Here is a 14,839-nt window from a genome sequence, read left to right as displayed (position 1 = left end):
TCCACATATCTACAGCCAGCACTGCAAGTGAAAACTGCTAATTAAAGTCGTGAATTTTAGACGTTATCTCAAGGTGGTTTAAGGCCATTTTACTCTGACATAATTGTGCTTCGACGATCGGATTCTATCAGCGTGGGTAAGCGGCAATACTACCTAGTGCCTGCTGTGGGGAAATCAGCGAAATATGTAATTTGTAATTATTGCAAGTAGGTATGGTGAAAAGAGACCGACAATTCATTAAAGAGAGATAGGTGTAAAATAATAAGTAAACGAGTTATGCACACACATAATGCTTCGTTGTGTTGCCTGCTTACCGATTTGTTTTGCTTTGTGTACCTATTAAATGTATTAATATTATCCGGATTCGTGGTCTGTGATTATGACGTCGAGTCCATCTTGATTCTTTGTCTGAGTTAATTGCCATCCAGACCAAAGACAATAAAGCGGCGGACCCTGGCGGACAAAGACTATATAATCACTAGGTACGTGTCTGTGGACACGTGCTGGCCGGATGTACTCTGTGTAACTATTCAATGTACTCTGTGGACCCGACTTCGTCCCGACTTAAGTCTAATCTAATTGCCGTGGTGGTGTATAGTCACCTTAAATTAATATTTTTTTTATTCATGTTTCTGAAATCTGAATTTTAATGCAGGCTGCGGTCGTATATTGATGTTTTCATCTTTTCTTTCAACTTTTAATTCTATTCAATTTGATTAAATAGTGTAAATATATAATATCAGATCAGAAAAAGCTTTCAAGTACATCGATATTACATCTATTTCCATGCTGTCGGGATTGTCAATGAGAATGCCATGTTTCAAGTGTTCATTTGTGTGCTTCTTTCGATGATAAAACCAAAAACCATCATAGTTATTACGGTCTGATTGATGATTATATACTAAGGACTATGGTTACGGTGCAGCATTGAGTGATTAGTTTCATAATGCCGGTGCAGCAAATAAACGTGAAGAACTCTTCTGATATTGAAAGCTGGGAATGGGGTGGAGGATGTGGCAGGGAGGCCGTACGCGCAGGGTCTGGGAGTAGCCAAACCTCCTGCAGCAATTCTAGCGGTGATATTTGTCGTATCTGCCACTGCGAAAGCGAAGTACATAACCCTTTACTAGCACCCTGCTATTGTTCTGGTAAGTAATTATTGTAAACCCATCTGTTTCAGTATAAATTTGTTGTTTTTACAACAACTGTGTAATTAACATTAGGTACCTAATTACAGTACGGTTTATGCTAACATAAAAAATAATACCCAAAATGCATCTTTCAATTTTTTTTGTCATTCTTTCAATTTATGAACAGCTGATCATTGTTTATATACTTAATAATTTTTATTTTTATGAGCAAACTAGGTATCATGTTTATTTATATTACGATTGCGACATTACTTTGCGTAAATTATTACTGTCTGTTATTATATTATCAATAGGTGAAGGATGAATGAATAGCTTTAGATTATTATGTATATGACCTAGTAAAGGAGAAACATTTTTTTTTTTGTAATATACTCTTACACTAAAGTAAACAGTTACAAGTTTTAAAAGTCAGTATAAATATTACTCTTATAGAAATGTTACTCTCATAGAAATGTTTTTAATGATCTATATAAGTTATTAACATATTATGCAAATTATTTTTTAGTTGGTTACTATTGAAATTATTTATATGAACCATTCTTTGTTGTCCATAGGAAGCCTCAAATATGTGCATCAGAGTTGTCTTCAACAATGGCTAACAGCTTCTGAAACAAGGTCATGTGAACTATGCAAATTTAATTTTATTATGCACACAAAAATAAAACCATTTGGAGAGGTAAGTTTAACACAACATCTATCTAATAATATAAATGCGAAATTGTATGTGTCTCTCTGTTACCTTTTCTAATATTATACCAGATGAAGCTGCAGCTTCATCTAATTTAATATTTTACAGTATGATAAGATGAGTAAGTTGTACTATCATATTCACAAAATTGAAATAGTTATTTAGAATCATCAAGGGGCTACGATAAGTTTCAAAAACTGTTGTCTATAAAAGATCAAACATTTTTCACAAATTGGCAAATCTTATAGCATTGGTTATGGTATAAGATTTGCCAACCTTTGCAAGTTTAACAAGTTATATTTTATTTTTGTAGCTTAGTAAAAGAAGTGCTTATGAGGAACATTTTAAAAGCTACCAAAAATTCAGTTGTACAGAAATAGCTAAAATAGATTCATTAAAATGGTACACACATATTGAAAGCACTTTTGTGTACAGTGTCTCTTGACACAATAAATGTATACGATGTTGTTATTTCTATTGTACAGAATCTCTAAACTAAACTTACAGGTCTAAATCTGGTGCTGTACTTTTCTGCACAAAGCAATATGAAAGGGATAACAATACATTTAGGCCAATCAATTTAGTTTATAGAATTGTGTATAACAGAATTAGCCACATTACCTGAGTTTGTGTGGGTCTCTTAAACTCATATCAATTAACAAAACTACCATTTTCCGACATTAATAAAAGGCTTAGAGAGAATTTAAAAATCACATACTAAACACTGTCAGACATTTTTATAATAATAACATGGTTTGTACAATAAGTTTTTTTTTTTTTCTACTCTGTGTATGAAATGAAAATCACAAAATAATGTACTTATGTAATGGTTAATTCCTTCTTGGTATAGAGATTTTGGGCTATATTTATAATAATATTGATATTTATAGCAAATTTGCTGATACCTGTTTGATAAATGAAATATATGAGAAACGTAATCATCAATAACATAATATACTAAAAAATAAGTAGTATGGTGATATCATCTTAGCCTTCAGTAATAAATTATGTAATTTGCTTAGACTATCAATATCACAACTTTGTTGCTGTTGTATGGAGTTTATCTACTAATATGAATAATTTAACCTGTTTTCCTATTATATGATATTTGTGGCTTTCTATGTATTGTGAATGTTTATCAGAGAAAAAAAAACAAAACAGTGTACCTTATTATTTATGTCATAAATAGTAGGTTGTACAACTAGGGCACTAAACAAGCCATTTTATCCGAGGCGTTTATCTACCCAAGCCGAAGGCAAGGCCAGATATTTAAGTTGAGGATAAAATGGGGTTTTTGACCAAGTTGTACACTCTGGTTTTTATTTCGATTGTGCGGAAATGAACAGTGTTATGCAACCATGACCTGAGGGCGAGTTCACTCATACTTCACCTCTTCTGGTCATTGTGTAGCCGTACATTATGGCTAGAGCATACATAATGACCCAATGACATGTTGATGAAAATAGAGTAATTTCTGCTGGAAAATATTTTTATGTAAAAAAATTCAATTTTATTGACGTTTATCGCCTTGCGTCGTCATTGATCGTCTTCCATACAGAGTGACGTTAGTAATTAATTATGTTAAAAATTTCGCAAAATATAATTTTTTTAAAATTACTCTCTTTAATAATTAATTCTAGCTCCATAAAATACCCCTATACAAAACGTTACATCACTTTGTTACTGCAATCAACGATCCTATTCCAACGTCCTTAGCTGGGCTACAATGCAGTCAGACATACAAGACGCGTACAACGTGACAATACAGTACGGGCTAAAAGAGCTAAAATCGGAGCGATAAAAGCCAGGCTGTATACCTACTTAATGGAAAAAAATTATTACTTAAACATTTTTTTGATACATCAGAAACAATGCATTTTTTTTTTCATATTAAAGACGCATCTAAATAAATTAATTAGGATTAATAATAATCAAATTAATATAATTGAAATAGTGGTTTTCCTTCCTTTCAGTGGCGTTTGTTAGAGATGTCGGGTGTTGAGAGGCGTCGGCTGTGTTGTGCGGTGTTGTTCCACTGCGTGGCGGCGCTTTGTGTGATGTGGTCCCTGTTTGTGCTCATAGAGCGCGCCGTCGAGGAGGTCAACAGGGGGCTCATTGGTAACTAAATATAATTGAACTTTCTGGAGTGAAGCTTACTGCAATTTACAGACAAAGTAGGTATCACTTTTGTAATACCTCACGAAAACGTCATTTATTAGATGACTTTCACTTTGTACAGCAAATGAAAGAACGGCTAACCAACCCGCGGGCCAGCACAGACACTCTCGCCATTGCACTGCACTTCCTATCATCAAATCATGTATAAAAGTATAAACGGACTGACTGACATATCAACATACTACTTAAGTAGTAGTAATAGTAGTACTGTTTCTAGAAACTTGAGATTTTGCGTCACATAGGTTTCCTCCCTCAGCGTTGAAAAATCACCCACTGCGCGTGCGCAGATCAGAGCTGTTGCGACCTGGCGCCGATTGTAGCTTGTGTTGTTTCAGCGTGGCCGTTTTGGACGAAGCTCGTGGTGGTGGCGGTGGGCTTCACGGGCGGCGCCGTGTTCATGTACATCCAGTGCCGCCAGTACCTGCACCTCTGCAACCGCTGGAGGGCCCACAACAGGTAACGTTCTAGACGAAGCTCGTGGAAGGGGCGGTGGGCTTCACGGGCGGCGCCGTGTTCATGTACATCCAGTACCGCCAGTGCCTGCACCTCTGCAACCGCTGGAGGGCCCACAACAGGTAACGTTCTTGACGAAGCTCGTGGAAGGGGCGGTGGGCTTCACGGGCGGCGCCGTGTTCATGTACATCCAGTGCCGCCAGTGCCTGCACCTCTGCAACCGCTGGAGGGCCCACAACAGGTAACGTTCTGGACGAAGCTCGTGGAAGGGGCGGTGGGCTTCACGGGCGGCGCCGTGTTCATGTACATCCAGTGCCGCCAGTGCCTGCACCTCTGCAACCGCTGGAGGGCCCACAACAGGTAACGTTCTGGACGAAGCTCGTGGTAGGGGCGGTGGGCTTCACGGGCGGCGCCGTGTTCATGTACATCCAGTGCCGCCAGTGCCTGCACCTCTGCAACCGCTGGAGGGCCCACAACAGGTAACGTTCTTGACGAAGCTCGTGGAAGGGGCGGTGGGCTTCACGGGCGGCGCCGTGTTCATGTACATCCAGTGCCGCCAGTGCCTGCACCTCTGCAACCGCTGGAGGGCCCACAACAGGTAACGTTCTGGACGAAGCTCGTGGAAGGGGCGGTGGGCTTCACGGGCGGCGCCGTGTTCATGTACATCCAGTGCCGCCAGTGCCTGCACCTCTGCAACCGCTGGAGGGCCCACAACAGGTAACGTTCTGGACGAAGCTCGTGGCAGGGGCGGTGGGCTTCACGGGCGGCGCCGTGTTCATGTACATCCAGTGCCGCCAGTGCCTGCACCTCTGCAACCGCTGGAGGGCCCACAACAGGTAACGTTCTGGACGAAGCTCGTGGAAGGGGCGGTGGGCTTCACGGGCGGCGCCGTGTTCATGTACATCCAGTGCCGCCAGTGCCTGCACCTCTGCAACCGCTGGAGGGCCCACAACAGGTAACGTTCTGGACGAAGCTCGTGGCAGGGGCGGTGGGCTTCACGGGCGGCGCCGTGTTCATGTACATCCAGTGCCGCCAGTGCCTGCACCTCTGCAACCGCTGGAGGGCCCACAACAGGTAACGTTCTGGACGAAGCTCGTGGAAGGGGCGGTGGGCTTCACGGGCGGCGCCGTGTTCATGTACATCCAGTGCCGCCAGTGCCTGCACCTCTGCAACCACTGGAGGGCCCACAACAGGTAACGCGTTCTGGAAGAAGCTCGTGGTGGTGGCGGTGGGCTTCACGGGCGGTGCCATGTTCATGTACATCCAGTGCCACAAGTACCTGCACCTCTGCAACTGCATTGAATTAGAAATTCAATTAAATTATTTTTCAGGGGGCTCCTATACATGAAAAAAGAGCTAGAATTTTATTTCTTACCCTAGCATGTGGGGCATCAATGTTTAGAGCTCATTGAGAAAAATAGACTTGTATGTATATATTTTTTTTATCTCAAAAATCATGAAATGGGGGGCTGTTTAAGTTGTCGAACCCCGAACCCCCTGCTATAAGGCCTATATATTAACTACCAGGCTATTACCACTATGGTCTACATTCAAGTAATTTTTTTTTTTTTTTTGGTTTTGGTATAATATGTTTTTATACATAACTGATATCTGTATTGCAATCTCAGGTTGACAACCTGTAACTGGGTCTGTTCGTGTAGGTACTTACAGATAATGGTAATGGTATTTCTTTTGTTTCAAGTAGTTATAAATACAGCTCAAGGTTATGAAATTGTAAGTAGGTCTTTAGAACTGTGTATTGCGAATTTCCACCTATAATGCTATCATTGTATAATGCGTATCAAATGAGTTCTCACGTGCCATTTTAACTTTATGTATCAACTGTCATGTCAAAAGTACGATTTTAGTCCTTATTAGGGTTCCGTACCTCAAAATGAAAACCGGAACCCTTATAGGATCACTTTGTTGTCTGTCTCTCTGTCTGTCCGTCCGTCCGACCGTCGTGTCTGTCAAGAAACCTATAGCGTATTTCCCGTTTCCGATCTAAAATCATGAAATTTGGTAGGTAAGTAGGTCTTATAGCATAAGTACAGGAATAAATCTGAAAACCGCGAATTTCACATCATTTAAAAAAAATTAAAATGTGTTTCAATTTTCAAAATAAGATAACTGTACCAAGTGGGGTACCCGAGTACGGAACCCTTAGTGCGCGAGTCTGACTCGCACTTGGCCGGTTTTTTTTAAAGGTGAACTGTACTTTTGACATGACAATTGACACATATAGTTAAAGTTTAAATTAGCTATGAACCTAACGCTACATGAACCTACCTAATGAACAAAGTGTGATGCGAAATAAAAAAGAGGCGTGAATTTATGTGTAAAAATTACATAATGGAACTTTGAAATATTAAAATATATGTAATACTAGAGGATGCCCGCGACTTAGTCCGCGTGGATTTAGCTTTTTATAGATCCCGTGGAAACTCTTTGATTTTCCGGGATAAAGAGTAGCCTATGTCTGTCCCCGGGATATAAGCTAACCCTGTACCAAATTTCGTCGGAAATCGGTTACACTGGTGGGCCGTGAAAATGTAGCAGACAGACAGACAGAGAGATAGACAGACAGACACACTTTCGCATTTATAATATTAGTATGGATTTTAGCAAGGAATGCATATTTTGTGTCGCTGCGCTTCAACTGCTCCGATGTGCTTGATTCTCTAAGATCCCCCATCCCATTGTTTTTAATTGTGATTTCAGGATACTACTTATTCAAAATGCTCCTGAGAAGATACCAATATCGGGATCACCGCCGGTGCGCTGCAAGCGGCGTGAGCGAAGCACGCGCGGCCAAGTGGTGGCCAACATCGAGCCGCCACCGCCGCCTGCCGTCTACCACGAGGAGGACGAGAGCGGCGGCTTTGAGACCTACCGCGGCAACCCGCACCGCCGCCTGTCCGCGCTCACCGACACGCGCCCGCGCGACCACGAGCCGCACGACGACGCGCGCCGCTACTCCGACACGCGCCTCGCGCAGCCCCCGCCCGACCACCCGGCCGCTCCATCGGCACTCGAGGTGAGCGAGCTAGAGGCGCGCCGCCGCCTGTTCGTGCACACCGACACCACGAGCCACACGATGCGTACCGCTACTCCGACACGCGCCTTGCGCAGCCCCCGCCCGACCACCGGGCCGCTCCATTGGCACTCGAGGTGAGCGAGCTAGAGGCGCGCCGCCGCCTGTTCGTGCACACCGACACCACGAGCCACACGATGCGTACCGCTACTCCGACACGCGCCTTGCGCAGCCCCCGCCCGACCACCGGGCCGCTCCATTGGCACTCGAGGTGAGCGAGCTAGAGGCGCGCCGCCGCCTGTTCGTGCACACCGACACCACGAGCCACACGATGCGTACCGCTACTCCGACACGCGCCTCGCGCAGCCCCCGCCCGACCACCCGGCCGCTCCATCGGCACTCGAGGTGAGCGAGCTAGAGGCGCGCCACCGCCTGTTCGTGCACACCGACACCACGAGCCACACGATGCGCACCGCTACTCCGACACGCGCCTCGCGCAGCCCCCGCCCGACCACCCGGCCGCTCCATCGGCACTCAAGGTGAGCGAGCTAGAGGCGCACCGCCGCCTGTCCGTGCACACCAACACCACGAGCCACACGATGCGTACCGCTACTCCGACACGCGCCTCGCGCAGTCCCCGCCCGACCACCGGGCCGCTCCATCGGCACTCAAGGTGAGCGAGCTAGAGGCGCACCGCTGCCTGTCCGTGCACACCGACACCACGAGCCACACGATGCGTACCGCTACTCCGACACGCGCCTCGCGCAGTCCCCGCCCGACCACCCGGCCGCTCCATCGGCACTCAAGGTGAGCGAGCTAGAGGCGCACCGCCGCCTGTCCGTGCACACCGACACCACGAGCCACATGATGCGTACCGCTACTCCGACACGCGCCTCGCGCAGTCCCCGCCCGACCACCGGGCCGCTCCATCGGCACTCAAGGTGAGCGAGCTAGAGGCGCACCGCTGCCTGTCCGTGCACACCGACACCACGAGCCACACGATGCGTACCGCTACTCCGACACGCGCCTCGCGCAGTCCCCGCCCGACCACCGGGCCGCTCCATCGGCACTCAAGGTGAGCGAGCTAGAGGCGCACCGCTGCCTGTCCGTGCACACCGACACCACGAGCCACACGATGCGCACCGCTACTCCGACACGCGCCTCGCGCAGCCCCCGCCCGACCACCCGGCCGCTCCATCGGCACTCGAGGTGAGCGAGCTAGAGGCGCGCCGCCGCCTGTTCGTGCACACCGACACCACGAGCCACACGATGCGTACCGCTACTCCGACACGCGCCTCGCGCAGTCCCCGCCCGACCACCGGGCCGCTCCATCGGCACTCAAGGTGAGCGAGCTAGAGGCGCACCGCTGCCTGTCCGTGCACACCGACACCACGAGCCACACGATGCGTACCGCTACTCCGACACGCGCCTCGCGCAGTCCCCGCCCGACCACCCGGCCGCTCCATCGGCACTCAAGGTGAGCGAGCTAGAGGCGCACCGCCGCCTGTCCGTGCACACCAACACCACGAGCCACACGATGCGTACCGCTACTCCGACACGCGCCTCGCGCAGTCCCCGCCCGACCACCGGGCCGCTCCATCGGCACTCAAGGTGAGCGAGCTAGAGGCGCACCGCTGCCTGTCCGTGCACACCGACACCACGAGCCACACGATGCGTACCGCTACTCCGACACGCGCCTCGCGCAGTCCCCGCCCGACCACCGGGCCGCTCCATCGGCACTCAAGGTGAGCGAGCTAGAGGCGCACCGCTGCCTGTCCGTGCACACCGACACCACGAGCCACACGATGCGCACCGCTACTCCGACACGCGCCTCGCGCAGCCCCCGCCCGACCACCCGGCCGCTCCATTGGCACTCGAGGTGAGCGAGCTAGAGGCGCGCCGCCGCCTGTTCGTGCACACCGACACCACGAGCCACACGATGCGTACCGCTACTCCGACACGCGCCTCGCGCAGTCCCCGCCCGACCACCGGGCCGCTCCATCGGCACTCAAGGTGAGCGAGCTAGAGGCGCACCGCTGCCTGTCCGTGCACACCGACACCACGAGCCACACGATGCGCACCGCTACTCCGACACGCGCCTCGCGCAGCCCCCGCCCGACCACCCGGCCGCTCCATTGGCACTCGAGGTGAGCGAGCTAGAGGCGCGCCGCCGCCTGTTCGTGCACACCGACACCACGAGCCACACGATGCGTACCGCTACTCCGACACGCGCCTCGCGCAGTCCCCGCCCGACCACCGGGCCGCTCCATCGGCACTCAAGGTGAGCGAGCTAGAGGCGCACCGCTGCCTGTCCGTGCACACCGACACCACGAGCCACACGATGCGCACCGCTACTCCGACACGCGCCTCGCGCAGCCCCCGCCCGACCACCCGGCCGCTCCATCGGCACTCGAGGTGAGCGAGCTAGAGGCGTGCCGCCGCCTGTCCATGCACACTGACACCACGAGCCGCACGACGCGCGCCGTTACTCCGACACGCGCTTCGCGCTGTTTGTCCGCATTGAGTCGCCGCAAGTAAAGCATCTCCCTGTCGGCAGGGCGGCGTGTACCACATCAACGTGGACCCGCTGGAGGCCGACATCCGCTCGCTGCTGGCGCTGGAGGCGCGGCGCCAGGCGCGTGCGGCGCGCTCTCTGCCCAACCTGCGCGCGTCGCGCGAGAGCCTGCTACCCGCGCCCGCGTCGCCGCCCGTCGCGCCGCTGCCCTCCTGAGGCCGCGCCGGCCTCACGCTCTACCCCGACGACACGGTTTACTAGCGAACCGGCGCGCGCGCCGAGCGCTGTCCGCCCTACGAGATCTCCACCAAGTTATAGTGCGGGGCGAGATCGCCGCCCGAGCGCCGACACGACTGACCTGTGAAGTGCCCGCGCGACAGCAACGACTGGACGTTTGAGTTTGCTGTGGTGATCGGAAGCGAAACTGTATGAAGAAGAATTGTGCTGTGATTCAAACTTTGTCAGGTATGAGTGACTGGGATCGATGCTGCTTTTATACTGACGCCTGTAGCTGATTTAATTTGTTTCATCACGTTGAGCTTGCTCTTCTGGCTTGTGGCAAATTATCACACCATAGGTACCTGGTGAACCTGCGGAAGTGATTCTATTCTAACTCGTTCCAAGGATACGAAATATAATATTACAGATGAGTTATTTCAAAGATGTAGGCGATAAATGTTTTGGGATTTCATTTAATATTAGTGTGACAAAATAATAGTTTGAGAGTTTTCAATTTGATAATATCCTACTTAAAGTTAGACACTGTAAAATATCAATAGAATATTACCACAGTCATGTAAGATGTATGAAATATGTATTGTACTTTCGTTAACACAACTCACGCCAATATTATAAGAATAGATGATAACTTTAATTTTAGTTGTTGCTTTTCCTGCTTATTGTTCCAAAGGTATAAGACTTTGGCTATTATTACAGTTTATTGATTTTATAATACCATTATGAGAAATTGGCATTAGAATTTGCTAAGTGCTAAAACTATATTAATAATTTTGTAAAGTTAAAAATATCTAAACTTTAATCATATTGTTTGGAATACTTTGATTTGTCTTGTTAATGAATGTCCTCTATTGAAACTAAAAAAAATAAGTGACTCTCATTTTTTTTTACTGAACAATAAGATTATGATAGAAAATAAACTATTTAAATATAGTATTTTTACAATTGAATGGTCTAGTCCTTATTGCCATGCTTTGTTTGATTGCTTTGATCTACTAGAAATTATTGTTTGAGCAAAAGGTCTGTATTAGGTATTCTATTTCCGATAAACTAAATATGATTAATGGAACTGCGATTCAAAATGCGTGTAATGATTGTGTCCAGATCAACAAACAGCTTAGAGTATATATATAAGTAAGCTGTGGAGCGCTTACATCGCTCATGAGCCATTACACCAATCGTAAGCAGATGTTGTATACAGTGTTTTTTCAACTGGGACAGTATGGGAAATACAAAATCATAGGAGACAGGGAACCTTTAGATCTTTTTTTGAAAACAATTTCGGCACAGTCAATTTGTTGACCAAGCGCGAGTTGTCCTAAAGCAAATAAAACTGACAACTTCTTTTTAATACTGATCGACTCAGTTTCACGCCAGAATAATTTCATTGTATCGAAAGAAAAAATCGGCACGGAGGAGTTTGTCAAAAAGTAAATTATTTTGCCCAGTTAGAAGAACATACTGTACACTGACTTTAAGGTTTCGCTTTAAGACAGTGCTTCACAATGATTTTAGTATGAAGTTACTTAATTCAAAGTGAAGTTAGGTATGGACTGTATGTCTTGGTAGAATTATACCTTAAGAATTTTTTGTATGTTGAGGTTAACATACCCCATGCCTAAGGTACATTATACTAAAGCGCGCTCTATAGCTAGCTTATATTTACTCTAAGGTGTACCAGGTCCACGAAAATATTGATGCCGTCTTTCCATTAGTTATGAGCGAAGAAGCGTAGTGATGCGTATTGGATTGAATCCTTTAAGATAAACTATCCTATAAAATTCGACGAATTCTCTGTTTCTTCGTACATTCCTAATGGAAAGACTTTCTTAGGGCAGATTTGACAGATTTGGACTGCATCTAAACTACAATCTGACTGCAAAATTGAAGTTCGGATGGCGTTGATAGAAATACGCAGTCGATGTGCAGTCCTAGAATGGGCGCGAAGTGTGAACTGCACGTGGACTGCGCAGTCAGTCAGCAGTTGTGGTGCAGTTATATGGTGTTACATCATTCAAATTGCAATATGCAGTCGAGTTGGTGCGAACACTAAATGATGTATTCGCATTTTTTCAAAATCCTTAAGATACCCCATTTAATTTTTATCATACTATTTTCTAAATCCCATGCTCTATCTTTGACTTAAAGCAAAATTTGCGACTCTAGTTTTTCTCTATATACCTAGCCTTTACATTTTTTAGCATTTAATTGATTATGATCAAAATATCACATTGCTTTTATACTGACATACTTATTTAACAATTAAAAATGTGCAAATAATAATACGTACCTAACATATAAATATACGAAGATGAATAATAATAATATGATAAATAATGTGCAATAAATCCAACCAACGTTACTCATATTAATGTTATATTGTGTATTTTTTATCATTGTTCAAAAGCTCTACATTTTTAGTCTGTGATAGATCTGATTAACAGCTAGGATATTGGTAGTTTGTGGAAGCTTTATTTTTCCTCATCACATGAAAAAGAATATATTTTGATAAAACAGTTTTGTTTTGTTTTAGTAATAATCAAATATTTTTTAATTACTGTAAAACAAAACGTTCCAGAAGTTTTTATGGAACATGTATATTACTTATAAAAATTTGGACAAATTAAATCATCAAATTTATTAAAATTATAACTTAACAAAACATTTAATTGGCATCCCAAATATTTGACTATTTCTAGCAAATATAAGCATGCATTTATTTGTTTCTCCTGGTTGTAAAAATGATACACATTTTGTTTTAAATGTTTTTGTTTTGTTTTAGCTATACCTGGTAGTTTTAGTTTGACTAAGTTTGTAACGTTTTATCATCGAGTATATAAATTATAATTATAAAAATGGAATTATATTAATTATGCTGTAAATATAGGCATCATAACATACCTATTTAATGATACACAGATATAACAGGAGTTTGAGCCTCATAAACTATACAAAGGTTATTTTTATATTTATAATCTAAATGGAGAGGGAATGTTGTTAGGTGAGAAACATTTGCAATAATCTCCCGTACGGCACGTGACACGTGTTATCATCAAATTCTGTTAGCTTAGTATAGTGCGCTGTTAACAAGTAATCCAATCTAAAGTTCCAACATTTGGTTTGCGCAGGTCATAGACTAAGAATTAAATACACAAGCCCAGCTGAGATCGTTTTTGTATAATGTTACATTACATATATAATTACATTGTATATTATTCTTTTTTTTTGTTTTAAAAAGAATATTCGCCATGTTTATCATTATGACTAATATTCCCCTTTCCCCTCCAATTAAGCGTAAAGCTTGTGCTAGGAGTAGGTACGACAATAGTGTCGGGTGGGGTTTGAACCGGCGACCTTTCGGATTTCAGTCCGCTCCTTTAACCGTTGAGCTATCGAGGCTATATCTTTTACTGTAATGTATGTGTGCAATAAACACTTATAAATAAAAATAAAATGTGCAGTCAAACGTCTCGTGTTCAGATTGGACTACTTGTTTTAAGTACACTATATTATGAGTTAGTCACATCTCGATTATATAGTAGTAATTGGTTATGTACAATAGCTTTTGTATATCGAAACACTAAGGTCAGAGAACCTGAACAGCCCTGTTTTAATGTTCGAGTTACATGTCCATATATCCACAGCCCTAAGCGGAAACATTGTAAAACAAAAGGGTAATACTGAACAAACAACTTTCAAATAACCTTGCTTAGGTTGAGTTTTGTATGGTACATTGGGCTTCTACATTATCGAGATGCGCTTACTTTTACTACTGGCACTGGTATTTTGTGTAACACTTACCAATAAAGAAACCAATCGAAATACGAGCCGTATGGTGTGGGTTGTTGCAAGTGTGACCGGGTCTTTATTATTCTCTTGCTACAAAATTTGACGAGCTTGTATTTTATCAATATGTTAAATTGTTGTAAAATGTAACCTATGACCCAGTCAACAGATATTATATTGGTCCATTCTCTATACTATTTTTTAATACAACATGTTTTTGTTAATTGAGGCACTATGTGGGGATTTAAAACCAACGGTACTTATATAAAACTGTCTTAGGGAACCTTTGCCATTTCATACAAGAACAATATAGGCATAGTTACATTTTTGGTGAAATTATAAATTACTAATAATATGATTTTATTCACAAAAATGAACCTTGATGAAAAGAATAAAAAATCTGAATGAAAGAAGTTTTTTAAATTCAGTAACAGGTTTTGATCTATTCACAAGGGACATTAATTTTTTTTGTCATCGCTATCTTGACTGGGGGTTAACCTATACTGCGTAAAAAAATATTTAAAAAATTTAAAAAAACTCCCGACACAAAAACCTCTTTAAGAAAACTAGAAAAGAGCTGATAAATGGCTGAACCGGTTTTCTTCGATTATAGCTAAGAACACTCGATCAAGCCACCTTTCAAACAAAATAACTAAATTATAATCAGTTGATTCGTTTAAGTGCTACGATGCCACAGACACACAGATACACACGTCAAACTTATAATACTCCTCTTTTTAGGCCGGGGGTTGGAAAAACAATAAGTATACTTACTTTAAATGTTCCTGCTAATTCAA

At 44.4% G+C, this 14,839-nt stretch overlaps 1 protein-coding gene across 1 annotated transcript; it reads left to right on the top strand.

Annotated features, from left to right (window-relative positions):
- The first annotated feature begins 597 nt into the window (after positions 1 to 597).
- On the top strand, positions 598 to 13,437 carry LOC123866895 (E3 ubiquitin-protein ligase MARCHF8-like). The gene is made up of 6 exons (XM_045908668.1): positions 598 to 1,148; positions 1,706 to 1,827; positions 3,813 to 3,957; positions 4,353 to 4,473; positions 7,192 to 7,507; positions 10,062 to 13,437. Exons 1-6 carry the CDS (start codon positions 947 to 949, stop codon positions 10,233 to 10,235), a joined length of 1,080 nt encoding a protein of 359 aa, XP_045764624.1. The 5' UTR covers positions 598 to 946; the 3' UTR covers positions 10,236 to 13,437.
- The last annotated feature ends 1,402 nt before the right edge of the window (positions 13,438 to 14,839 follow it).

This window comes from Maniola jurtina, chromosome 7, assembly GCF_905333055.1.
Source record: "Maniola jurtina chromosome 7, ilManJurt1.1, whole genome shotgun sequence".
NCBI lineage: Eukaryota > Metazoa > Arthropoda > Insecta > Lepidoptera > Nymphalidae > Maniola > Maniola jurtina.
Note: the sequence above shows the minus strand (reverse complement) of the source record. Positions and strands in the feature narration are given on the sequence as shown.

Coding starts and splice junctions, on each gene's coding strand:
- LOC123866895 (XM_045908668.1), top strand. CDS start 947: ATGCCGGTGCAGCAAATAAACGTGAAGAACTCTTCTGATATTGAAAGC. Junction 1,149..1,705: donor AGCACCCTGCTATTGTTCTG/GTAAGTAATTAT, acceptor TGTTGTCCATAG/GAAGCCTCAAATATGTGCAT. Junction 1,828..3,812: donor AAATAAAACCATTTGGAGAG/GTAAGTTTAACA, acceptor CCTTCCTTTCAG/TGGCGTTTGTTAGAGATGTC.